General features: G+C 38.2%; 2 protein-coding genes across 4 annotated transcripts; both read right to left on the reverse strand.

Annotated features, from left to right (window-relative positions):
- ticrr (TopBP1-interacting, checkpoint, and replication regulator) lies at positions 1-14,544 on the reverse strand. 3 transcript variants are annotated; one of them, XM_031731803.2, is made up of 21 exons: positions 13,513-14,544; positions 12,154-12,391; positions 11,606-11,838; positions 10,683-10,917; positions 10,167-10,305; positions 9,875-9,999; positions 9,493-9,696; positions 8,608-8,753; positions 8,247-8,347; positions 8,035-8,128; positions 7,603-7,685; positions 7,015-7,245; positions 6,711-6,798; positions 5,810-5,882; positions 5,320-5,451; positions 5,126-5,216; positions 4,955-5,013; positions 4,276-4,550; positions 1,995-4,140; positions 1,514-1,639; positions 1-642 (listed from the first exon to the last, which is right to left on the reverse strand). In XM_031731803.2, exons 1-21 carry the CDS (start codon positions 14,182-14,184, stop codon positions 527-529), a joined length of 5,607 nt encoding a protein of 1,868 aa, XP_031587663.1. In that variant the 5' UTR covers positions 14,185-14,544; the 3' UTR covers positions 1-526. The 3 variants fall into 3 exon arrangements, with proteins under 3 accessions (XP_031587663.1, XP_039471509.1, XP_031587662.1); XM_039615575.1 differs by having other exon boundaries at positions 1-639; positions 1,514-1,642; XM_031731802.2 differs by having other exon boundaries at positions 1,514-1,642.
- Positions 14,545-22,657: 8,113 nt separating this feature from the next.
- Positions 22,658-24,167, reverse strand: c7h11orf96 (chromosome 7 C11orf96 homolog). The gene has a single exon (XM_031731900.2). The coding sequence runs from the start codon at positions 23,841-23,843 to the stop codon at positions 23,463-23,465; it is 381 nt and encodes a 126-aa protein (XP_031587760.1). The 5' UTR covers positions 23,844-24,167; the 3' UTR covers positions 22,658-23,462.
- Positions 24,168-25,357: the final 1,190 nt, after the last annotated feature.

Raw genomic sequence — 25,357 nt, forward strand, 5'->3', positions numbered from 1 at the left:
TAGCTTCCAAATCATTAAGAAAATTAATATTTATTTACAAGACTTAGCAACTTATTTACAAACTGTTAAAATTGTTCCTTTTATTTAAAAAAAGTATACAACAAACTAATAAATATACAAGAACATATTTACAACAACAAATTAAAAGCTCTGAATTGATTATAAAATAATTAATTATGCATTTTGAACAATGACATGCAATGTAAACCTGTTTTCTAGGTTTTAGCTTCAGAAACACCCAAGTGGGTATTTTAAAATGACTAAAGGAACAGAAAAAGAATAACTTTCAGTTCAGTTTGAAACTGATAGTCTTAACCTATCCCACGGGTTGGAAGAGAAAATGTCCGGATCAAAAGTGTCGAGAGCTGATTGAATGGGACGTTGTTTCATGTAAAAAACCCCCCCAAAAACATTTTCAAGTGGTGCTTTAAAGACATGTTTCAGATCTGTCATCAAAAGGCTCAGCTTCACAGTTAAGCACAGAATGGACAAACTTTCTGCTTTGTTGGCCACTTTACTTTGTAACTCAGTGAATTAGTCTCTTCCTGCTGTAGGTCTTTCCTGTGTTTGAGCGTTTCTTTGGTTGGCTGAAGGGAGACAGGTCCACTCCATCAATTTCTGTCCTCTGTGATGCAGCTTCTTCTGAAAACATTATGGAAAGAATAAGGTTCGTCAGGAAATGTGAAGGATGGGAAATACAAAGTTTACTTCATTTATACAGGAGAATGTGTAGTTTTGGTTATTAAGCAGGTTAAATGATATTAACGCTCCATTAATTGTACTGGGGAAAATTTTCAGAGAATTAGCTTGAAGGATGTCAAACTTGTGGCCTAGGGCCCATAATCATACCACAAAAGGATCCCATTCCATCCATGGATGGCTTTGCAAACAATGAAAACTGCAGTGATGTCTTTAATTTGCCAATTAAAAAAAAAAAAAAAAAGGATTGTAAATCCCTTTGTGGTGACACCGTGTTTACTACTCAGGACTGATAACACTTGAAAAGTTTAAAATATTTCTAGACCTAGACAACTTATCTGAACCATAAAGATCTACAATACAGGTGAATATTTTGTGGCTTTCAATGTGATCTGTTAATTCTAATGTATGAGTAATGAAAACAGACGCTATACATGTGAAAAAAACCCAAAACATACATGGTTTAAAACTGCACTTATTTATACTGAGTTATCTAAGGCTGTTTAAAATCTTTGGTAAATGGATTGCTATTGATTTTTCATTTTTTTGAAAAATATTTTAGGAAAAGGGATGTTTTATGAGTTATAACACAATGCTTTTCTGGTCCATCCCACTTTAAATCAAATTACGCTGCCTGTGGCTCATGAACTAAAATCCTTGAAAAGGATGAGCTGATAAAATCCTACTGAAAAGACAACAGAAGAGCATTTACTGCATATTGAAAATGTGAGAGTAATGAAAATAGATGGTGCCTTGAACAATAAATACAAAAAACAAAAAAGTTTTATAATCTTATCTTATATGCACAACTTACCTCTAAAATTTGGTGTTCTCTTACTGGCAGAACCTGTTTTGCCCTTGAACAACAATGGGGACTGGGTAAGGGCCAAAATACCACTGGCAGAAACTGGCTTTCGCACCTTTGAACTGGGAGGAGTCACTGCTGCAGAAAATGGCAAAATCAGGCACTCTGTGGTGGATTTCATTCATATGACTTCATGCAATCATTTAAAAAACAAAATGGTGTGATTACTAAATTCTCTGTAATAAATAAGCAATGAAAAGAGTAAATATTCTATTTGAAATACTGAAGCTCAGGCTCATAAATCAAATGAAAGACCTTTTAAATTGCTGAAATTTGTTTATCAAGTAAAACCACTAAATTACTCACTAAATAAATCATTAAATTAAACTATAAATCAGTTGCAACTCTCCATGCATAATCTCAAAAACCCAGAACACAAAACGTATATATTTAAAATGTTCAATACAAAAATGTATAAACCATGACTTACTTGATATGCCATCTTCATTTTGAGATGCCCAGGCGGTTTCGTTTTCAGCCTTGTGAGAGTCCGTGCACTCAGCCAGCTTTTCCATCCAGTACAACTCTTCCATTGGAGAAAGAGGAGACGCATCTGATCCAACTGGAGGGGATTGTTTGGAAGTCAGAGCAAATGATTTAGCTTTGTTGTCCAAAGGCTCATCTGTATCCTCAATGTCCTGCAACCTACTAACTCCAAGTTCAGCCTCCTCCAGGAGCTCCTCAAGCTGAGGCTCCCCCTTCAGGCCACGATCTTTGCCTCCTAACACACTAATCTGAGCTCTTTTCCTGCGAGGCCAGCTGTTGAGGTTTTCTGGGGTCACTTTACCAGCACTTTGAGGTGAAGGAGTCAGGGGGACAGTCTCTGCAGTTACTGGTGACAAGGCGGGATGGTGCGTAGGTGTGTAAGACTGGCAGATGTAAGTCTGGACGCTTCCACCTTTCCCAGGTGTGCTCTTGGCTGGGGTTACATGAGCACAGACCGATGGCGACATGCATCCGGGATCTCGGTATTTAGAAAATAAGGCCAAGGGGCTTTCAAACTGAGGTTTCACACCTACTACAGGGCTTTGCGCTCCTGATCGAGGACTTCCATCTGAGACAAACTCTCCTGCATTCATGGAATCTGTGCGTTTAATTTTTAGCTTGGGAAGTCCTGATTTTTGCATTTCCAGTTCTACTTGGTAGGTAAGAGGATTTGGCGTACCTGTGCCCTTTTGGCGGCCATGTCTTGCTGAGCCTCTAGGGGTTGAAAATCGAGGTGAATCATTTCCGTATCCTAAACGAGCAGCAGCCTCCCTCTGCTGACGATCAGGTGTCTGACGGAAGCCGTAACTCCGGCTTGGTGTGTTATGGGATGGCACAAGTGGTTTAGCAGAGACAGTGTTTGACACAAAGTCTTCACTTGACAGTGAAGGCTTCCGTGTAAAGCTAATGTTCATCTTGAGACCTCCGCTAAACTCTGTTTTTACAATGGCTGCATCAACTATGTCAATGCTATCATCATCTGTGGTTCCAGAGGTACCATGAGAAGATTCAAATTGCTGAGAATCGGTATGAGAACTAGCGTCACTTGCAGTGGACTGCGAGGCCTTAGTCTGCGCTTCTTCCTTTGGGTCTGACTGCGAACTCTCATTAGACTGGGACCTTAACACACGTGTAGTTGTTTTACCCCCTTGACCAGACTTTCTTGTTAAGAACTTTGCTGGAGACTTTGGTGAGGCATCTGAGCCATCTGAAAGAGTGGCATCTAAAAGTGGTGAAACTTCAGGATTATATGGGGAAGCAGTGTTTGAACTTTTACCTGGAGTTCGCCCAGAACGAGTAACCATTTGGTGAGTTGGACTAGGTGTTTTATTTTGACTTGTAGTGTCCGGGTGAGTGGAAAGGTGGTGTTCTGGTGGGGGTGTGGTTTTAGCTTGAGGCTCAACCAGAACAGCATCACCTTTTCCTGGTGTTTTAAAACTGGAGTGAGGTTTTACAGAAGACCCTTGATTATGTTCTGGAGTCAAACAGCTACTATGCGCATGTTCTGATACTCTTACTAGGTGTACCTGACACGTCTTTTCTGGGGTCTTGAAAATGTCTCTTTTAGTGTTTGTGCTTTTGACAGGACTGCTGAACTTACTGGATGTCACCAGTCTCAGAGAACTGTGAGATGTAATACTTGGTGACTGTGGCACTTTAAAATTAGCACTCTTCTCAACTATCCTACATTTCTGTGGAGAGGGAGACCACGTGACACTCTTCCTGGGAGTCCTGGAAATTGGGCTATGGATCAGATGTAAATCAGAAGAGGTGCATCCTTCGATCAAAGCCTTGACTGGAGTCCTGAGAATACCCTTTAGAGGGCTCCTCATGGGGCTTTGCTTTGTAGGTGTCTCTGGAACAAAAGGCTTTTTGGCTGGAGATCTGAAAGGAGTGCCCCTCAGAGACATACCAAGTCCACTAGTGCTAGCTACCACAGGACTCTCTGCAACTGACAAAATATGCGTCCTGGTTGAAGGTGGGGTCTTGGGGGATTTAGGGGTCCGAGGAGTCCTAGGTGTTTTTGGAGTCGTGTTTGCAATACTGGCCCTCCCTCGTTTGTTGGGTGATTTTGTGGTTTTGTCTGGAGTCTAAAAAGATAAAAAATACGTTTTACAATTTGCTCTCAGATCACATGAACACACTTGAAAAAAGCTGATCTTTAGTAATCATCTCAAATTGCAGCACATTAGGATGACACACTGATTATTAAATTGAGAAGTTACCTCAAAGACGCTCGAGTCTGTGGATAGCCGTGACCTGCTGGGCCTGGTTGCACCTGACTGGTTAGAATGACTGGGAGACTCAGCAGCCCCAAAAAGAAGACGCATGGGAGACCGAACTGTTTTTACATTAACCCCACATATTTTGCCATCACTCAGACTAAGCTGGGATGCAGAGAGAGCCTGGTCCAGGTTGCGGGAACGAGGCTGAGAACTTGAATAGAAAGTGCTTGAGTGTCTTCGAGCGAACTTCTTTATTCTTGGGCTCCTTCTTAGATCTAACACAGAACCAAAGGACAAAGATGTAGTAAGTTTATGGTATATATGGAAAGTGTGAGTTGTGTAAAATTACAATCTTATGAACATATCCAAAGCAGCAAAACGATACAAAACAGACTGTCATAATTGATACGCACAAATGTTAAAATTATTGTGCATCTTTGAAGTTACTTCTGTTAAATGAAATATTCGAATATATATGTAAATAGTTTTTTTACTCAGAATTCCTGCTGTCTTTAATCAAGAAAAGAACCAGATATAAAGAAAAAGCACAAGGTGAAATTGTATATATAAAACTGACTTAATTTACATACATATACAATTATAAATCATGCATTTGTGTAAATGTTATTTAAGTAGAAAAACAAACAAACAAAACAACAACTTTGTATTAGCAAAATACCTTCTAAAGGTTTCACTGGTGATTCTTCCACAATACACTCCTCAGTTAGGACAGGTTTTCTTCGCAAAAAAATAAATAAATAACTTGGAGTTACTACATACTTCAGGTTTGAGTAAATTTAAAATAAAGGTATGGCAAATAAAAATATTAATTACATTAACAGAAACATACCTTCCAATTTTCTGCCTGTGTAGTAGACGACTAGACACTTGCTTGTGGAGCGGAGTCTCACACACTTTTTTGGTAAGAAGCCTGTGTCTCTCTGAACACAATAAAATATTTGGAAAACATTAAAGTAGTTTAAAGTAGTTGGACAGTTATTACATTAAGTATTTAAATTAATCTATAACAGTGCATTCTTCTACCTTCAGGTTCATGGGATCGCTTGCGTTTCACTCCTTCCACAGCAGACACAGAGCGGCTCCTTTGTAGCTTGGCTTTCTTTGAAGGGGAAACAATCTCTTGGTTGAAGAGGTTTCTTCTCACCTTGGTCACCTCTGAGAATTAGCACAATCTAGGTGTTTAAGACTCATCTCTCTCTCTCTCTCTCTCTCTTTTTTTTTTTTTTTTAATGTCAAGAGGTATTAGAGTGGGCATGAAACAATACATGTAACCAGGATAATTTACACCAAGGAGCCCTGCTCTCAAAAACTGATTTAGATTTAACACTGTCTGTGGAGGTGGATTTAAGAAAGTGCATAAAGTTAAAGTTTTTAGAACATGTTTAGCGCCATATTGTGTCTGTACTCAATGTGATGTCACTGGGTTGGTTGGTTAACATGTTATCTGGAAACAGTTTTGAGGGTGGAATAGGCAAGTTATATGTGATCAAGAAAGATGTAACAAAGGACATACCTTGTGTTTCTTGTTTTGGGGGATGTGGTTCCTCAACCGGTTTATCCAAAGTTACACGACCCTTTGATTTGGACTAAAAAAAAAAGAAAAAGCAGGAATCAGGTGGATGAGATAAAGAAAATTATGAGCAAATGACACCACCATTGTTTCATTGTTTATAGTGGGTGGCTATCTTCACCAAAAATACAGTTTAACAAATCAGACAGTCCAAGTAATATCTACAACATTTCTCTCAATAGCCATAGGGCTGGGTGATAAAATGATAAAGATAATTGTTCTGGGGAAAAAAAAAAAAAAAAAAAAAAAAAAAAAGTTTTCCTCAATCGAAATACAAGACGTGGTCAATATAAAATGGAGTGAACTCTACACGAAACACAACAATCCAGTGACTTAAACAGCAGTGCACCAAACCTCTCATGTGGCTAGAATACAATTAATCACATCAGGTTGGTGGACAAAGCATAGGTGGAAACAGCAGCACATGTTCTTGGGGTACTGCAGCCAAAAACAGCTGTACATTAGGAGTGTGAGCGAGATAAAAAACATAACTGACAACAAAAAACCCTAATGAAAACTCGACCATTAGCGAACATGGCACCCAAAAGGACATAGCCTCATGCTCAAAAGATGAGGACTTTGTTCAAAAAAAGGCTCAGATTAATTCAGCAGTGTGAAAATATTTTGGCTATTTAAAGTCCAACAAAGAAGCAGAGTAGCACACGCTAACCGCATGAAAAGCACATTTCCACAAAGGCAGATGGATTAAAATGAATCAAAAAATTATTGGGATTGTTTTCTATTTCAGACAGGCCAACTCTGCAAATAGAGAGGTTCAGACAGTTGGTTCAGAAAGTTGATCAAGGTTTTATCTTAGGAGAGACAGCAGAAGTGATTATCTTACAGCTCTTGTAGCCTTTTTGGGGATCTCTATTTGCCGAAGACTCTGTGATGATTCCGTCATGCTGCGATGGCGAGTCAGCATCCCACTCCTAACAAAAAGAAAAAGAAAAAGAAAAACCCCATTACATTCTGTGCATACTTCTGGGCACTTTAAAAATACTTAATTATGATTCCAGTCCAGTGAAATAAAAAAACAAAATATTTCACTCAAATGCCACTTCTTATTGTAGCATCTAAGATTATTTGTAATTCAAAGTCCTTCCAGATTGTCTATAATAGAAGAGTCTTTTAAACGTCCTTCTCACCTCCTTTTGTTGCCTGAGCGGTTCCGCAGGTCCTGTAGTCCATCTTTGTCATCTGAAACCAGGCACTGTGCAGACAGGGGAAGTGAAGAGGCTGAAGGAGAAATGCTGTCCTTGGCTACCGAGTCATCACTGAGGAAGTCTGGAGGCAAGACTGCCAGCAAAACTTCAGGGAGCTGTGTGCCCAGACTGTGGTAGATTTCTGCAAGCACTCTGGGGATTGCGGTCAGGAACCTGCCGCAATCCAAAAACACTATTGTTAGATTTATACAACTGCAAGTGAGAAACTGGCTCATTTGAAATCATACAAAAAGCCCCCCAAAACCAAAAAACCCCCCAAAACAAAACATGTTTTGTGTGATGCAGTGAGCCAGCCTTGGCTTCGCTGTTTTTGCGTAAAAGTATAATCATTAAATACGCCTACAAAATTACGGAAATTCAATTCATCTGAGGCACTTTTATTTATGACTTTATTCTTGACTTGAACAAAAGTTATTAATGCTGCTTTGTCTTTCAGGAGGAAAAATAGTTGTATTGCTTATTCTTATATTCTTTTGAAAATACAATAAAAATGTATTTCTGAAACCTTACCCTGGCAGGACCTCATCTTGAAGGAACCTCGTTAGGAAAACTGGGTCTCTGGTCAGGGAGATTATTCGAAGCATTTCAGCCACCTGAAGCACAGAGGGGATTATTATATTTTACCTGAATTAAAGTTAAATTTTCACTCAATTTGAAGTGACTGACAAAAAGTGTATCAAAAGACAGAACATTTCAATATAACTGGAAATACTATTTTATATTCAGATTACTGCCACAATTAATGGCACATACTGTGTTAGTCCAACAGCTCGAATGATAGTCACCATTAAATAAACAGCTTTTTTAAAATCAGCATGATGGTAGAAGGCATTGCTCCGCTTGAAAGAAAATCATATACATTGTAGTCACACCCTTTTCCATGTTTGTATTAATTACAAAGGAGACTTGACTGCATAAAAGTCTAAGCCATGATCATCTTACCTCCTCTGCCATCTGATCAACATCCAGTGAGTCTGACTGCTCCGTGGAGAAAAGTCTGCACAGCTCCAGCCTTAACACCACTTGCAGCTGGCACCTAGAATAAACAGACTGTGTTACTGACAGCTAAATATTAATGACTTGAACTGAAACTTTATTATCCAGACAGATGGAGACACAGGTTGTCCCCAAGGTAAAACTTGGAAACCACTCACTCCCTGACTTTACTATCAACATCAGCAGCCATTCCATAGAGCTGTCTGATTGACTTGCTGGTCTTGAGGAGATGCTGTTGAACAAGCAAGGAGGTCTTTGCCTAAAAAGAAAACATAGAACTTAATAATCACAGTTCAGATCCACCACTGGCCTAGTTTATGCATTATATTTCCATGATATTTCAAAGATTCTTCCATCTTCTATCAGCATCTTGCATTCTTTGACCTAAAGTGAACATCATGCATATTGTAATGAAGTTTTCATCAGGTGATTTAACCAAAATACAGCATTAATTTTACTGAAATCAAAATGTAAGTTTTTCTGTATTTATTATTCATTTAGAAGCATCATCTGTCTCACCTCCCAATCTGATTCTGCTGCAAGGAAGGCCTTTACAGAAGAAACAAGCTGCTGAACACCCATAAAGACAGACTCCTCTCTCTCTGCCGTAAATTTCTCGTAACTGGACTTCAGATGGGACAGCAGCTCTGACTCACTTTTAAAACCTAGGAGAAAGGAGAAGATACATTACTTGACTATTAGAAGTAAGAAAACATCATCATAAAGTGTTTCATAATAAGACTAAAAAGAAAAATGAAAAATCGGTCCAAATTAAAAGCCAAAAATCAGTTCTTAAGTCATTACGGAGGGAGTTAAAAAATTTAGGAACTCCAATCTCAAAAGCACAATCTCTTCATCTGGTAAAGATATAAGAACTTCTCATTTGTGCATATTTAAGCTATTGGTGCACTAGGAGCAAAGTGTGATTCAGTGTCTCCCTCAAGGACATGTAAAGATACTTATTATAAGATGACTTATTTTCCTGAAATGAAGCAAATACTACAAGCAGTATTGGGCCTTGGATGAGGAAAACCAGTGATCAGACATAATCAAGAAACACTCACTAAAAAGTTCTGTCTCAGAGATCTCCAATATACAGTGGCCTACAGTTTAAAAAACTACTGAGATCTAATAGTCTTGATAAAAAATATTTTCTGCATCACCCGGAAAATGATGCTAGCTTAGGTTTTATCTTAAAAATAAAAGAGAAACAGTATTTTCATAATAGGCTGCACAAAGCTTTGTAACACAAGCAAGTAGGTAGTAAAGTAAGTAGTTCAACTGACATTTTGGGAAATGTATACATTTGCTTTCTTGCAGAGACAATTTCATACAACAAAGTCAATGAAAGTGAACATTGTAGTCAAAGAGTATAGTAAGGTTTAACAGAAAAGGTGCACGTACTGATCACGTTTGCTACTCCAGGTTTGTTCCTGTCACTTGACCGTCTCTTCCCTGTTCTGTCTGCTTCCCTACCCTCAGTTCCAACCTGCTCAGACTCAGCCTGGTTCTTTTGGGCTTTTACATTCAAGCGTGCCACATTTAGCATCTGCAAGGAACGACTCATGGTCTTCATCTTCTGTTTCACTGGTGTGCGGTGGGCGCCACCTATAGATATTGACAAGAAATTATTTGGGAAAAAAATATCTGAAGTTCATGACTATGTAGGAGAAAAACATTAAAATGACGTTAGTGTTTTGGATTATCTTAAATTTGAGTTTTATGATTTTCCATAGTTTGTGATCTTCACAAAAAAAAATAAAAAAAAATAAAGATATTCGCTTACATTTCCTTCCCCTCTTTTCTGAGTCCTGGGATGATTGGTATATTTCAGCCAGACCACTAAGTAGTTCCTGCTGCAGTGCAGGTAAGTTCTCCTCTTCTCTCTCCTCCGGTACTGCATGTAGCAACCTGTTTAACAGTGTGAGGAGGACATTATAACCAAAGGCTTATAGGCTTTTTATTATTCTATGTTGAAATATTATACAAAAGCTACACTATTTAATAACTTGATACATAGATAAGCTCTTCAAAAGTGCTATTGTAACAGAAAATATGAGATTTTTGAGTTCCTGTACCTCATGGACTCCATTAAATGAGAGCTCACTCCTGAATAGTCCGACTGAGGGAACCAAGTCTCCAACATGTTTGTTGCTGGTGGACTGTGGCTGAATTCTTGCTGAGCCCACTCAGGAATGGGATTCTCCTTTAACTGGTCTGAGAAATAAACAAACACAACAATGTCAACAACCTAAAAATGCAGATACTGAAAATAAAATTTCCAATATTTGACAGATAAGATAAACAAGATTAAAATTAGATTGATATAGAACTTGATATTGAGCTTTTCTTAAAAAATATTATTAGTTTAAAAGTATTAAGATTGTCAATTGTACATCCATTAACCCATAACGATGAAATTAATGGATTGTGGATTTACTTTCTTTTTGCATTTATTAATACATTTACAAACAGTTTCAAAAAGATATATTTAAAAGATATTTTACAGTTAAAACATCATGTAATACTCTCTTGAAAAAACACTAAATAAATAAGTGGACAATTATATCAAACAGCCTTGATCCTATTCCTACCATTAACACTATCACCATCCTGCTTCATGATGTCATACACTACTCCCAGAACACTGTTCACAATGTCTGGAAGGTCAGCAGAGGTTTCAGCCGAGGCAGGGGTAATGACTTCAGTGGTCAGTCGCTGGTTAGACTGAGCAATTACAGGCTGGAGAATGGAGAGCAGAGCTGTAGAGTATGATAGTGGAGAGAGCACAGCCGAGCACAGAAGCCCATTGTCATTCACCTCAGCAAGCTGGGGTAACAAGAAGACAGAGAGAGAAAAACAAAAAGAAGAAGAAGAAAATAAGTAGATCAATAAATGCATACAGTACAGTATAAGACAGTACAAGATGAGGTTTCAGCTTTACAATTGCACATAGACAATATTTTCAATAACAACAATTCTAAGCTTTCTGATCAGCTTCTGATCAGGTTTATCATGTGGCAACCTCAATAAAAAACATCTGTCTTTTGGAAATCAGAACATTCTACCTGCACAGTGAAATGCAGTGGGCAACAGTAGATAGGGTAGATAAGGGAACTTATTGGCAGCTGAATATTGCCTGGTTATTTATTGTGACCAAGTACATAATTTTTGTATGAATTCATTAAACAAAGTATGGGTTCGGGTCCTTTCATACACATGCATGTGTTCACAAGCAGGTCAGCATGCAAAGTCTTGCTACAGCCACAAATACAATCTCATTCTGTGGGAACCACAGATTTTGCAATGCAAAAATGACAGTCTATCCATGTAAACCAACCTTTACTCAAAAGCTCTGAAAGGCTGAATCAAGATTATAGTGTTGGTGTTTTCATCTGCACAACTTTACACAATCGGAATCAGCACGGCAAAAAAACCAAACAAAAAACCCCAAACAAACAAAAAAAAAAAAAAGTACAAATTGTCTAAAACAGAACTATTGTGTTTCGAGTCTCACCACGTGCAGAGCATGAGTAGACAGATCCATTAAGAGATGCTGGAAGGCAGCAGCTCCCTGGTCACCACTACTGGAGCCATGAATCACCCACGACTCTGTGGAGGTCTGGATCAGTGATGAAGCATCCCAGCCTCTCAGAACTTCTTTTAAGGACATTTTGACAGATTCTGGGAGAAGCTTCAGTCTCCGAGTCACTGGCTCCAGCATGACACCACAGCTCTGTGTCACATCACCTGGTTTATTGAAAAATATCACAAGTTAATTTTTGCAGGCTATTCTCAGCTTTGAAATTAAGCATGTTAAAGGTAAACTCCTTTTAGTTCACATCAGTTGCCACATTATTTGCTGCATGTTAAGACGCCTTTAAAATAATTAATTGCTTGTTTTGCCGGAAGAATTGCAACTACTTTTCCATCATCTGGATGTAGATATGCTTATACCCAATGTTTAATTCAAGCACAAAAACATTGTGCTTCTGCACAGAGGGATATTTGGTAATAATTATGAATGCTTTTAGTTTGTTGAAAAGATCTCCTCTGGCTACTAACCTTGCTGCCACTGCAGGACACCTCCTATAACAGGAAAAGCCAGGCGGTAGTGTCGTTCAGAGGACAACAGGTATCCAATGCTGGACTTGAATGCAAAAGACTCCCTCATGAATCCTGAGTTGGGCTGTTGAGCGCTACAAAGGTTCAGCAGTGCAACCACAGGGATTATTCTGCCATCCATCTGAGCTAGGACCTCAGACAGCTTGTCACAGCCAAAATAGTCCTCACACCTCATAACCTGCAATAACACACATAGTTACAGACAGGGGTCAAAGCAGATGTTCAATTAATGAATAATTAAGCCCGATAAACAATTTAATACTAACACTGCATCCTCAGCATAAGCTTTTTTCATTCCCATCCATGTCATGTGCTCATATGCATTAGTCATTGAAGTTGTGGTCACAGCACTTAAGCATCAGACTAACTTTACAGAACAGGAGTGAGCAGAAACAGAATAACTAATCTCAAAACCACTAACATCACAACAAACAAAGCTGTTTCTGTGGAGTTTGGATCACAATCTGTCTAAAGGTGCAGTGATGGTATTTTCCATGAAGGAAAAAAATGTTCATGTGTGATGAGTTCACTGAGAAAAAGATATATATAAAAAAAGAAAAGACAGAAGAGGAAGATGAGACATTACTTTAAAATAGAAGAACTGCTAACCAAGAAATATTTGACCAGCTGAAAATGTAAATCTCATGGGCTATGTTATAACTCTAATAGTTTTTTGTTAAATCAGACATTGGTGTTGTGAAAATCCTTGGGGGGAGGGGCGAGTTATAATTTTTTATGAAAATTCTAATTCTAGGGACTTTAGTGCATGCTGAACCAATCAGTTTGCAGTACTGTGCTACACTTTACAGTAATGTACTATATTAGACTGGTGAAGAGCACACACTACTAGGTTAGATCCATGTAGATCCATTGTATTAATCATCAGTTTAAATTTAGGTTGATGATAGTTAAGATAATTGAACATTTATGCTAGCTTTATACGTGTTGATTAATTGATTATATAGTATTCTGTGGCTCAAAACAATTCGTAAAATTGCATTTTCTACTACATAAATTGTTTGCAGGGGATCTTTTTGTAGAATTATTATCTCAAAAGTACTACTAACATAAAATCATATAGTCTGCACTAAGAGCCCTGAAATTAATTAGTAAGTATGTCTAACTTGTATATTATAACATTTACATTATTGTTATCAAACTTGAGGTATAACTGTGCCATCTATATACTCAAAACATTGTCACTTTGCTGGTAGCAGTGCATTAACTGTGGTAACTATTGTCAGATGCGGATACTGGACAGTGGTTTGGCTATGCTCTATTGAACACTACTGTACTCACCTGGACGTGTGATCTACAGTCAATCCAGTGGAGGACAACTTGTCTCTGAACCAGCATATCCTGAAGTCCTTTGGATATAACGTGGTCTGTCACATCTGTAGGAAGGCTGTCTCTCAAAGACAAGTAGTCCACGAGCTGCGCCCTGGAAAGTGGACACTGCGAGACAATAAACGCCACATTCCTCTCGTTAGTTAAAATGTCATCTTCATGTGACACACTGGGTCTTCCTCCACGACTCGACTTCCTGGGCCTTAAGGACAGTTTAGTAGGGGAGGTGATGTCTGGTCTGTCCCACTGGAAGTCCAATAGGGTTTCTTTAAGTGCATTTTGAACCGAAACCGAGTGATTTGATCGTTGTTTCTGTTGAGATGGGCACGCTTTCTCCTTCACATCAAACTTGGCTTCAAACTCTTGCTCAAAGTCCTCAAATGTTTTGTGCCGAAGCTCCTTGAAATCAGATACTCTTGATATGAGACTGGCGTTGCGGCCAGTCTTGGAGTCAAAGAACTTGTAACCCCATCGCACTTTCTCAAATCCATATTTGTAGCCGAAATGTAAGAGAATGTTTAATATTCCTCGTTTCACGAAATGACTCCTGACATCCAGTTGATCGCCCGAATCGTGATCTCCATAATCCACATCGATAACAAAAACCAAATTATGTAAAGCCATACCGGGAATTGCAGACGCAGGGTGCCCACAGATCCCAAATTTCAGCGATAGGCAGTATTAATCAAATGTAATCAATGCCGACGTTAGCGACCTTAACCAAAGGGAGTTGACGTTAACTAACATTATGTTTCTGTGCTAACCTCATTCCGCTAGCTAACTATGATAACGCTTGCTGAAACGACTAACATTAACGTTAAGTAAAAATCAGCTTCAGTATGTCATACAAGTTTATCGCTCGGATAAGGCATAAAAGCAACACACTTATCGTATTTACATGTTTTTAAAAGTGCTTAAAGTATCAATATAGTGTAACCCGCAAACCCAAACTCCATATTCGCCATTTTCTCGTAGCCCCTTAACCGTTCGCGCTCCTTGAATGAAATCCCTCCCCTTAATTATGATTGGTTAAGCCTACGACAACACCATTGTCATTGGTCCAAAGTGAAGCTTAAAACGTGTCAAAAGTCTCATTTAACTATTCATTGGTCAATATTTTCCATCAGTCAAATCTGAACTGTACTTCGTGAAGTGTGACGCAAGAAAAGGCAGGAATAAATGATTGACAGGCGACACTTGTATTTAACTTTTAAACCTGCTGCTGCTAACGCGTTACAAATATTCAATGATACATCAGGGAACTTCAATACTTGAACTGGCTCTCTATAAATACAGCCACAGTGTAAACGTTAACAGCTCTGTCTTTTTAGCAAAACTGTTGTATACAGAAACAAAGTTCAACCGAAGCACACCAACATGTGCTTTCAAACACATACATTTAAGGGAAGGGTATAAATATACTACTACTACTAATAGTTTTGATCACATGAATAATCACATAAAACTCATCCACATATGATTGTTAAAACCCATCATATCTACAACAAGAACAAATCAAGAAAAGTTAATCAAAATAACCCATTATGATCATTATGCTCAATCAAACTTAATACAATCAAACTTAATTCATATATTGCCAAAAAGGACTCCAGGACTCTTCATATTGACATTTACAGTTAGCCTAATAGATTGAATGCTCTTAATATGAATAACTAAAACAAAATAATGCAATCCTTTCCTACATGTTGGACGTAATAGAAGGTTTTAAAAAAAGTATTTGGGAAGAATTCCTGAAGAATGGAATTTAAAATTTCTTCATTACAAATAATTTATTTAAAACTGTCAGTTTATTATTCAAATGCTAAATTCCATTGTATTCTGGATTATAATTACAATGTAACAGGACTATGGCAGGAAATCGGAATGTCATGGTAACCAGTGTTGCTTATATTGTAAACTGAATCAGCCTCTAGCCTACTACAAAGTAGTCAGTAGATGTAAAGATACCAAATGTAATGCACACCAGAGTAATTAGGTAAGATACACTTTTTCTGCAGTTTTACAGATTTATTTCTTATAATTTAAGAGATGTGCTAAAATTGCACTTCTTTTTCCTTTTTAAGATGGCTCAAAGATTAATTACATTTCTTTGCACTGAAAGGGGATTTTCACTGATCTGGCCCACTTAAGATCAAAGAGGGCTGTATCCAGCCCACAATACAGCATACTTTGACATCCCTATTTTAGATGTTAAGAAGGAAAATATTAATCCGAAAGTGTTCACTGTTGACTTAACTCCTTTTTTTAAACACGTGTATGTCAAAGTACTGTGCAAAAAAGTGTGCAGATAAAAACTGATGGAACAGTAAGAAATAATATACACATAACTTTATACTAAACTTTACAATCAAGGTCTGAACCTAAAACTGGATTTCAAACTTTCTGAATAAGTGGAATCAGATTTCCAAATCTTTTAGGACAAGAAAAATAACATAAAATAAAACTCAGACAAAAGCGAATAAAGTGCAATTTCCTAATCTGACTTATCTGCTGTGATAGTATTTCACTTTGAAGGAAAGAAGGATGTTCAAAAATAGCAAAGTACTCAGCATGTTTGTTCAATGGTAATTACTTACGGATCTGTGGCAAGTAAAGCACTGAGAAGGGGAGTTTGGTATCCTCAACCTTTCTGTCTCTCACTGCCAAAAATGGAGAAAAAAACTCTCAGAGAGCAAGAGTTGGCCTGGTTTGTAAATATTGGCTGAGGATTTAAGCTGGTAATGCTATCTATCTATCTATCTATCTATCTATCTATCTATCTATCTATCTATCTATCTATCTATCTATCTATCTATCTATCTATCTATCTATCTATCTATCTATCTATCTATCTATCTATCTATCTATCTATCTATGTTCTATGTCTTTGTTTTTCAGACAACAGATTTAAGGGAAAAGGACACTGGGTGAAGTGATATGTGGGTCACCTTCCGCGTTGCATCAGTAATCAGCTCTTTTCAGCAGCAGGGGGAGATGAAGAGCTTAGAAATGAAGCTTTGAAATAGAGGGAGAATAATGCCTTGGACCCTGCTTTCTTTGTACTTTTTCTGTGACTGCCTCCTTCCTAAGTCATGAGACAAGATGAATGCAGCTGCGTTAATAAAATACAAGTCCAGAAGCGACATGTGGTACCCTGCTTCTATTCTTTTACATTTTGGATGCAAATATTATATATAAATATTCTGTTATGTACATTTTATAAAGCTACCTACAGGTGTGTAAGTTAATGAAAACTCCAACTATAACATTAAAATCTTGAATACATTTATAAATCCTCAAATGCCAGTAAAATGTATATCATTCTGAACATGGCATTTTTACACAATGACTTCTGTTTTTTGTTTTTTTAGGTGCAAAACTGTGTAAAAGTCTTGAGCCCCATTTCTCTATATTTTGCGTGTACTGAAAGTGGCAAATAGCTGGGGAGATTTCTTGAATGTGAGTCAATATTTTGTATTACCATCTTTATTCTTCAAAACAGCCTGAACTCTCTTAGGAAAGTTTTCTTGCAATTTATTTAAGTTGTAAATTAGATGCTTTCCAGATGCTACTGCATGATGGATCAAAATCTGTACTTTTCTATTTTCAAAATTCAATCGTTGTTGACAAGATCACCAACACTAACCCCCCAGCTGCCTGAAACACACTTCCAAATCGAGACAGGCGGCTGTAGACCTGCTGCCATTGATTTTCATTACAGTTTTGGGCAATTTGGCATACCTTACCCCTTTCTCTTCATTTCCATTCTTTAAGAATGGCTTTCTGACAATGATGTGACCCGACAGTGATTCCTGATGAGGCTTCAGTGAGTGGTAGATGGACCACCTAAGATCCAGATGCATCTCTCGGGTCCCAAGGTTTGTGCTGTGCTAAAAAATAAAGTGTTAAAATCTCAAGCTACAGCTACAGCTCAGATTCTACAAGCTTCAGTTAAAATGTTAAATGTTAAAATTCATGACAGCACAATTATAAAAAGACTGAACAAGTACAGTATGTCTTGTGTGGAAGGGTTTCCAGGAGAAAACCCTCTTATTTCTGAAAAGAACATGACAGCACAATTTGCGAAGTTGCATCCGAACAAACCACAAAACGTTTGGAACAATGTCCTTTGCACAGACCAGACCACAGTGGAGCTTTTTGGCCATCAAGCACAGCACTATATATGGAGAAAACCAAACACAGCATATCAGCATATCAGCTCATACAGAATGTCAAGTCAGTGGTGGAGGGTTGATGATTTTAGCTTATTTTGTAGCCACAGGACTTGGACACCTTGTGGTCAGTGAGTCAACCATGAATTCCTCTGTATGCTAAAACATTCTAGAGTCAAATTTAAGGCCATCTGTCCAAAATTGGGTCAGGCAGATGGCCGAAACTGGGACGTTCAACAGCACAAATATCCCAGGCACACCAGCAATCTATAACAGAATGGCTGAAAAAGAAAAGAATCAAGACCAAAGTCTGAATTTCAACCTGACTGAAATTCCTCTGCTGAAATTGTACATAAATAAAATTGCCACAAACCTCAATAAACTAAACTGAAGCTACACTCTAAAGAAGAGTGGGCCCAAATTCGTTCACAATGATGCGAGAAACCGATTAAGTCATACAGAAACTGAACACTTCAAGATGGTAAAGATGGTTCTACAAGCTACAGAGAGGTGTGCAAATTTTGTCATTTCATCTGTGGTCCATCAGTTAAATTAAGAACTCCTTGTTCAATGCTAATTTGCCTTCATGACACTTTTATCTGATAGTAGAGGAAAATCTGATATTAACGCCAACTTTTTAAATTTTTTTTTTAATTTAACCAGTCATGATTTTTGTTTGCTTATAAGCCTTAGATTTTATAATTTTTTTTAAATGAAAGGCTTTAAATATTTATCAGCTAAGTTTGGACTTCACTGTGTGCTTTTCTAGAGAACAACCAGACAAGTGACCATCATACATCTATGGCTATAAATGTCAACAACTTCATAAAAATTAGGGTGAGACAGACACTGTACAGACAAAGGCACAAACGTGCTGCTTGTCATAATGTTCTCAGCTGTGGGTGGAATCACTCAGCAGATGCTTTGAACTTGGGAGAGAGGACTCTTGTTCCAGAGCAAATATTGTACCAGCTATTTATGCTGAGCTCTTGGTACACTGAAAAAAAGGGATTGGCCAGCTCTTGGATTTATGTAAGCATCTTGCATGTATTTAACACAATTGCCTCATGGTTTAAAGTTAAGTGTAACTATATAGTGTAGAAACTACATAATATGCAGAGCGGGTAGATTAAATTGTTCATATCATGCTCGAGTGAAGTAAGTCAGTGATATAGCAATGTTAAATCTCGCGACACTGCACCTGATTTTAGTCTTGCATGCTTTGGATCGTGGTTTGAGGAAGGCATCCATCTCAGTCAAGTCGAACAGCCACCTCTACTTTTTTTGGTATATCGAAAGAAGTAAATTGGGTGGTTGTTACATTAAAAAAGTCTACCTTGTAATTTGAACACAAAATTTTCATGTTTCTATCTTGAACGTAATTAAATCATGTAGGATCTGTATGAAATTCAACAACTTACTTTGTTGAGATGACATGATACAATCTAGTAAGAGTGGTTAGTTGCTGGACTCATGAAATTAACAAGATCACATGAGATTTCAAACTGCAGGAAAATCACTGGAGTTATAAGAGGCAGATAACTACACACACACAACGCGTATGCTATTGCTATTTATTGTGGTACAGAAAATTCTGCATCAAGCCTTGAAATCATAGCTCTTTAACCCTGGATTGGTGACATGGTGGTTAGTGCTGTTGCCTCACAGTAAGAAGGTCCTGGGTTCAAATCCACAATCTGGCTAGTTTGCACTGATTTCTGGTTAAAAGTTAAAAGTCATGCGGTTATTAGCGTTAGCTTAGGTTAATTGGTGATTCTAAATTCCCTGTGATGGGAATGCAAATGGTTGTTTGTCACTATGTGATAGACTGGTGAGCTGTGCAGTGTGTAACCTGTCACTTCAGGGTTATACCCCAGCCCCCCTGCAACAAGGATAAACATAGGAGGATGGTAGTTGTAGTACTGGGGTAAAGGTTATTGAATAGTGTTGAAATAAAATGACAAAATTGTGAAGGATTAAAATATTCCAAGAGCTCAATTTACTTCATCTAAACATGTTTCAATCACGTTTTATGAACACAAAATGCACAGGTTTATTGAATATGAATAAGTTGTGTTTATTTAACTCAGTTGTTTAAGTTTCTGCCAAAGCAAAACATTTGTGTGCAACCAATGTCCACTATTGAATCAAGTAAATCCAACATGGCCTTTTTTTCAGTGTACACACCACTAGAACAACCCTGCTAACATGCAAGTCCCTGTGACCCTAAAAAAAAATAATCTCAGATTAACACAAGTCAAATAGTTATCATGATCATGGAACGTTTTCTTCTTGTTTTTGGAACATTTTGCAACAATGTGGCCTTCAGATATATGAATATACACCTAATTAAGACATATCTCAAATACATAAAAGGACATATTTTATAATATAAAGGCGTTCACATGTTTAGATAATTATGTGGAAACCAAAAGGAATAATAAAAAGCAGATAACATAGCTGGTTATAATGCAATACCAAGAGTGACTTTTCACCCAAAAGTGAGCAATTTTTCAAAAGGTTTATTTTGCTGGGTAACATAAAAGCAGTGAATTAGTTGTTTCCATTATTCAGCGCTCTAATGATTCATTACTCACGTCACTTTATGGTTTAAAACTTTAGTTTTGTTTTAACACCTGGGTGAAGAATCATATCTGTCCTTCATTTACTTTGAAAACTCCTAAAGTACCGACTGACTCACTCTCAAGTACAGCAAGAGGCTAGAGTCAGTAATTAGTAATAATTTTACTTTAAAACTTTAAAAATGACCACATGAAGTACAGTTGTCCATGTTAAAAGATTTAATTTTCAGTCCTCTATTCTTCAGAATATTCTACATACACTTCAAATTTTACAATAATAAAGTGTTATTACCAGAACTCTAAACAAACTTGTGAAAAATAGGTACAAGGTGCATATTTTACTTAAGGAGCAGAATATTTAGATTAAAACATTGAATCTACTTTTAGCTTACAATACAGCACATTTTTTTCTTATTTTGGAATAGTCCAGACATGAATGTACATTTTTTTGGACACGTGTGTTTATACAAGCTCCTTTCGACTCTTCAGCTGTTGAGTTGAAAGAGGATAAAAAGAAATGTACATGTCAGCAAAGCTGTGCGGCAAAAGAATGAAGACATCAGCTCCAGACAGTGGTGTATTTTAAACAGTGATGTTGCCTTTCAAGGAGTTTGGTATTCCACCAACATTAAAGGGAAAATGACACTGAACAAGATTATATCTTTTCAGCTTCCTCTCAGTTTTTTTTTTATTCCTTACAGGCTATCTAGCTCGTTAACTGACAAAACAGAGCATCTGTACAGTTTGTTCCATGTTCTACATATTCATTTATCAGATGATTGCCCTTTTATGCTATTTTAGCTGCTATCAAGTTGTTTACAAAGACATCATGCACTTCACAGGGTCACACTACCCCAGTTTGGACTCTTTTACACTGGTTTCATGTTGTTTTTCATGCTTAACTGGCTGCTTTCAGTGCTAGGTTTGCTCTTTAGCCCAGATCTTTAAAAGGGGGAAGAGTTCACCCTTGATGGATTTGAGTGCAGTGCCCAGACCAAGAATGGCAACCCTTCGTTGTTCAAGCGCCCTTTAAACTTTTCATTTTGAGGCAAAAAGTGGACTGCTGGTCCCTGGACATTTGTCAGACACTTCACAACTGTAAAAATCAGTCATCCGGGCCAAACCGTTACAATCCGTCTTCCTTTAAAGCACCGAGCAATCTGTCTTGCAGTCAGACAGTGAAACTAATTACTAAAAGAAGATTTCACATGCAAGGTTTTGTTTTAGTGATGCTCTTGAACACTCCCTCAGCTCCTCTGCAAAATAAAAACTGGGTTGCTGAAGAAAGAGGGCAGGAAGAGGAGGCATGGACTGAATCAATCTGTCACCCCGGCATTAGATGACAAATGTGATTCTCTTCTCTCTCTCCATCTCTCTCTCTATTTTTCAAACAATATCTCCGTGACTCAGCTGTTTCCAGAGCTGCGTCGTCAAACAGTGTGCTGTGTATGTGGTTAACTACAACAGCTCCACAACCACTTGAAAAACAATGACTAATGAGTGTGTTTGGGTAAAGGATGGGGAAAGAGCTCTGGAGACCTTTCATGTGCTACCGGCTGGTCTTTATCCATGTCCACTTTGGCTGGATAACTGGAACTGGCTGTTTGTTGTTGTTTTTTGTAAAGAAAAGCGCAGTTGTGCTTTGCTTTACGTCAGAAGCAGCAACAGGGTCAGGGATGTTACAGCTTGTAAGTTCAGGATGCTTTTTTGGCCTGGACATATTTTTGCACTTGCTGACATGTTACTTCACTAGGATAAACATTGGGGATTATATTTATTTTGTGAGCCAAACCCAAGTACAGAAATCCAATAGAAAAGGCAGCTGGTGGCTACTAAGCAGCATGAATTCTACTGGTAGGGTAAGGCAAGTTTTTGTGTTTTCACTCATAACAAGAAAATTAGTGTGTAAATCCTACACTATCCTGTAACTGCCGCCCACTTACTGTCTCATCTCTAGTCCGTGTCACTCCATGACACAATTGGCTGCAGTGGCTCTCTGTGCGTTGCTGTGGGAGAGGGCCGTTCAGAGCAGGTGTGAGCTTGTTGTTCCTGAGTTTGCTGCTAGAAACCCAACATTACTGAAACTGCGTCACCTTTAAAGCCATTGGTCATCTGTTGACAAGTGTGTTGACAAGCGAGTGAGGCATAAGCTTATCTTAACAATAACACCGGTAATGGAAAATCTGTTAAATCTATGTAGGCTATGAGTTTGCTGTAGTCCTCATTGTATCAAAAGTCATAACTGTTAACTTGTAAAGTTCTTTTTTTTGGTTTTTCTATGATAATTCTTCCCAAACTGGAATATACAAAGAAAGGAAAACAGAAAATGGTTCAAAATATTTGAAAATATTTATTTATAGGTACATACGACAAACATATATGTATAAAGTAAAACAAACAAAAAAACAAGTATAAAAGTTATATTTTTCTTTGAAAGTCGAGGTGACTTTAGAAGTCAGAAAGAACAATAAAATAATATTACATCTACAGCTCCACTTGGTTATGAACAAAATAAGGGAATAAATAAAGACATGTATGCAGAAAGTATGTTTTTGCACATGAACCGAAGCTGGAAAACAAGAGCTCAAACTCTTGACAAAGCTTTGTCAATGGTACTCTACTGCTCCAGTGACAGCCAGGTCACTTTCGATGCTGGGCGTTTTGCTTAGTCAAAGTATTTACAGCCTTGTAAGTCACAATACTAAAACTTTTAAGAGTTCTTTCTATGGTGACTCAAGTAGAAAAATATGGATCCAAACAAAAAAATACCTATACAGCTTTAAAATGGGAAAATACCATCTATCTTTCATCCTTCAAGTTTTTCTCAGACTATAGTAGAAAAGGAATACGTATGAAGAGTGATGCGCTCAACACTGCTACTTTTACACTCGTCATATCTGTGGAACAGTGTAACCAGCCTGTGGTAGAGCTCATTACAGATATGCTGTAAGTGCATCTTTAAGCTCTATACTCTGTGTTGGCATGTTAGTATTTTTTAAAAGGCAGGCTTTTGAATGAAGAGCAGCAGCTTACACACAGGCAGCCTGGCAGACAGGCCACTTTGGTACAGTTCAGTTGACCTCAGTTCAAAGTGGGGTCAAGGCAAAGCGAAGAACATGGGAGCCGGGAGAAGGTCACGTCTCTGCCCTCACTGGGTGGAGTCGGAGTCGCTGGAGTCCAGGCTGGCCTGTGTGGGTGTAGGGGTGCAGCTGTGATGGGCAGCAGGTGGGCAGTGGAGGGTCTGTGTGCTCCGCCGCAGGTTTTCCAGTGACTGCAAGAAGGAGCGCCGTGCCCTTTCCTCCTCCAGGGGCGAGGAGCCTTCTTCTTCTACCTCTTGGATCTCAGCGAAGGTGACCGGCTGTGTTTTGAAGCGAGCCTCACGAGGTCGACGGGAGCGGCTCTTGCCCTTTGCTGGGCCCTTTGGTACGGGCAACTGCTGGGGAAACTCCTCCATAGCTGATGCCATAAGGTGAGCTGGCAGGACATGGAAGCCAGAGGCCTCCATAACCATTTGACGTACAGCAGCCATGGTAGAACAGGAGTCCAGTGAAACTGAAGGCTCTATAAGTGAAAGCTTGAATACTTCTCTGCGGACAGTTTGTCTCTGTGCTGTTTCCAGTTTAAACGAAGAGACTCTTTCTCAGGAGCAACACAGGAGTTGTCAGTCCAAAGTCCAGCCAAACAAACACTCCAGAAAGCTCCAAGTCCAAGTACACTGTAGTATTCTTGAAGATACAGCTGCTTTGAAACTACTCTGGTCAGCTTCTGCTCTTCAGCACTCAGTGTGTTTCAGCTCTGCTGTTGCCCGTTGTCTCCACTCTTTCTTGTTTTGTGTGTGTGTGAGACTCTGAGTCTGCTGAGGCTAATGCCACAGACAGCTCCAGCATTGTCTTTTATAGCTCCGCACTACCCACTCAGCCTCTCTCTCTCCTTCCCTCCCTACTCTCTATTTGCCAGGTTCCTCCTACTCCCCTCCTTTCCTCCAGTCATGTTTCCAGTTTCTGTAGCAGTCAGTCCCTCAAAATAAACATGTGAGAAGTGAATCTCTGTCTAGGGGGCTTTTATGGTTTTGTAAGGGGGGTACATAGACACAGAGAAGATGAGAAAGATACTTGATACAGACACAGAGTCATTTGAAAGAAACCAAACCAAAGGTTGAGAGTAGAAGACTCAGAAGCCATTAGATTTGCCACAGTGGCTCAGGCTGTTGTTTTTGTTTTTAGCTGGAAATCTATTTCAGTCTCCTGTATTAAAGGGAATGCCACGAGATACCAGAGTTAGATTATACCTGGCCAAAGAAGCTTCTATTTATTTACCAGATTCACACATTCATTCAGTAAATATCTATCTCAGTATTCATTTATTGTCATTCATGATATTAAAAACACAAAAGAATGAAATTTGTTTCCTAGGTCAGCATTAAATAAATAATAAAAAGACGCGGTAATAATCTAAACTCAGAGATGCACTGAAGTCGAGGCCTTGTTTACAACAGGTAAAAACAGAAGATGCAACTGAATAAATAAAAAAAAAAACAGCAGAAAATTATCAGAAAAATCAAAAAGAGATAAAACAAAGAATAAACTCTGTAAATAAGATTCCAGGAAAAATTGAACAACTAAAATTTGAATATCTTTAAAGATAAGATGGCACTAAAAACTAAAATTGTGATTAAATAAAAATGAGGCTTTATTTTTCTGCACATTATTCCCACTTAATAAAAACAACTGACACCTGAAATGTAACACACTCATTTTATTGTGTTTGATAAATGCCTGTATACACCATCATAACATATTATGTAATAGTTTGTGCTTAACAAAAGGGTTCAGCTGCCCTTCATCTGACCCACCTGAGCGGAAACACATCTGGCAGCGATGCTTGCAGGGTTCATGTGTAAACATGACTGTAGGAGAGGCAAATAGTGTGACATATAACAGTCCCTGTGTTGGTACAACAATCTCATTTCTTACCCAGTGGCATCTGCAAATGCATAAAACAGTCTATATATACAACAACCAGCAGACAAACTTATCTGGGTCA

The sequence above is a fragment of the Oreochromis aureus genome, linkage group 7, assembly GCF_013358895.1.
Source record: "Oreochromis aureus strain Israel breed Guangdong linkage group 7, ZZ_aureus, whole genome shotgun sequence".
Classification (NCBI taxonomy): Eukaryota; Metazoa; Chordata; class Actinopteri; order Cichliformes; family Cichlidae; genus Oreochromis; species Oreochromis aureus.

Excerpts from the sequence above, each read along its gene's own strand:
- ticrr (XM_031731802.2), bottom strand. The coding sequence starts at position 14,184 with ATGGCTTTACATAATTTGGTTTTTGTTATCGATGTGGATTATGGAGAT. Across the intron at positions 12,392-13,512 it reads ACTGTAGATCACACGTCCAG|GTTATGAGGTGTGAGGACTA; the intron begins GTGAGTACAGTA and ends GTGTTATTGCAG. Across the intron at positions 5,452-5,809 it reads CCCAAAACAAGAAACACAAG|AGGTGACCAAGGTGAGAAGA; the intron begins GTATGTCCTTTG and ends GCTAATTCTCAG.
- c7h11orf96 (XM_031731900.2), bottom strand. The coding sequence starts at position 23,843 with ATGGCTGCTGTACGTCAAATGGTTATGGAGGCCTCTGGCTTCCATGTC.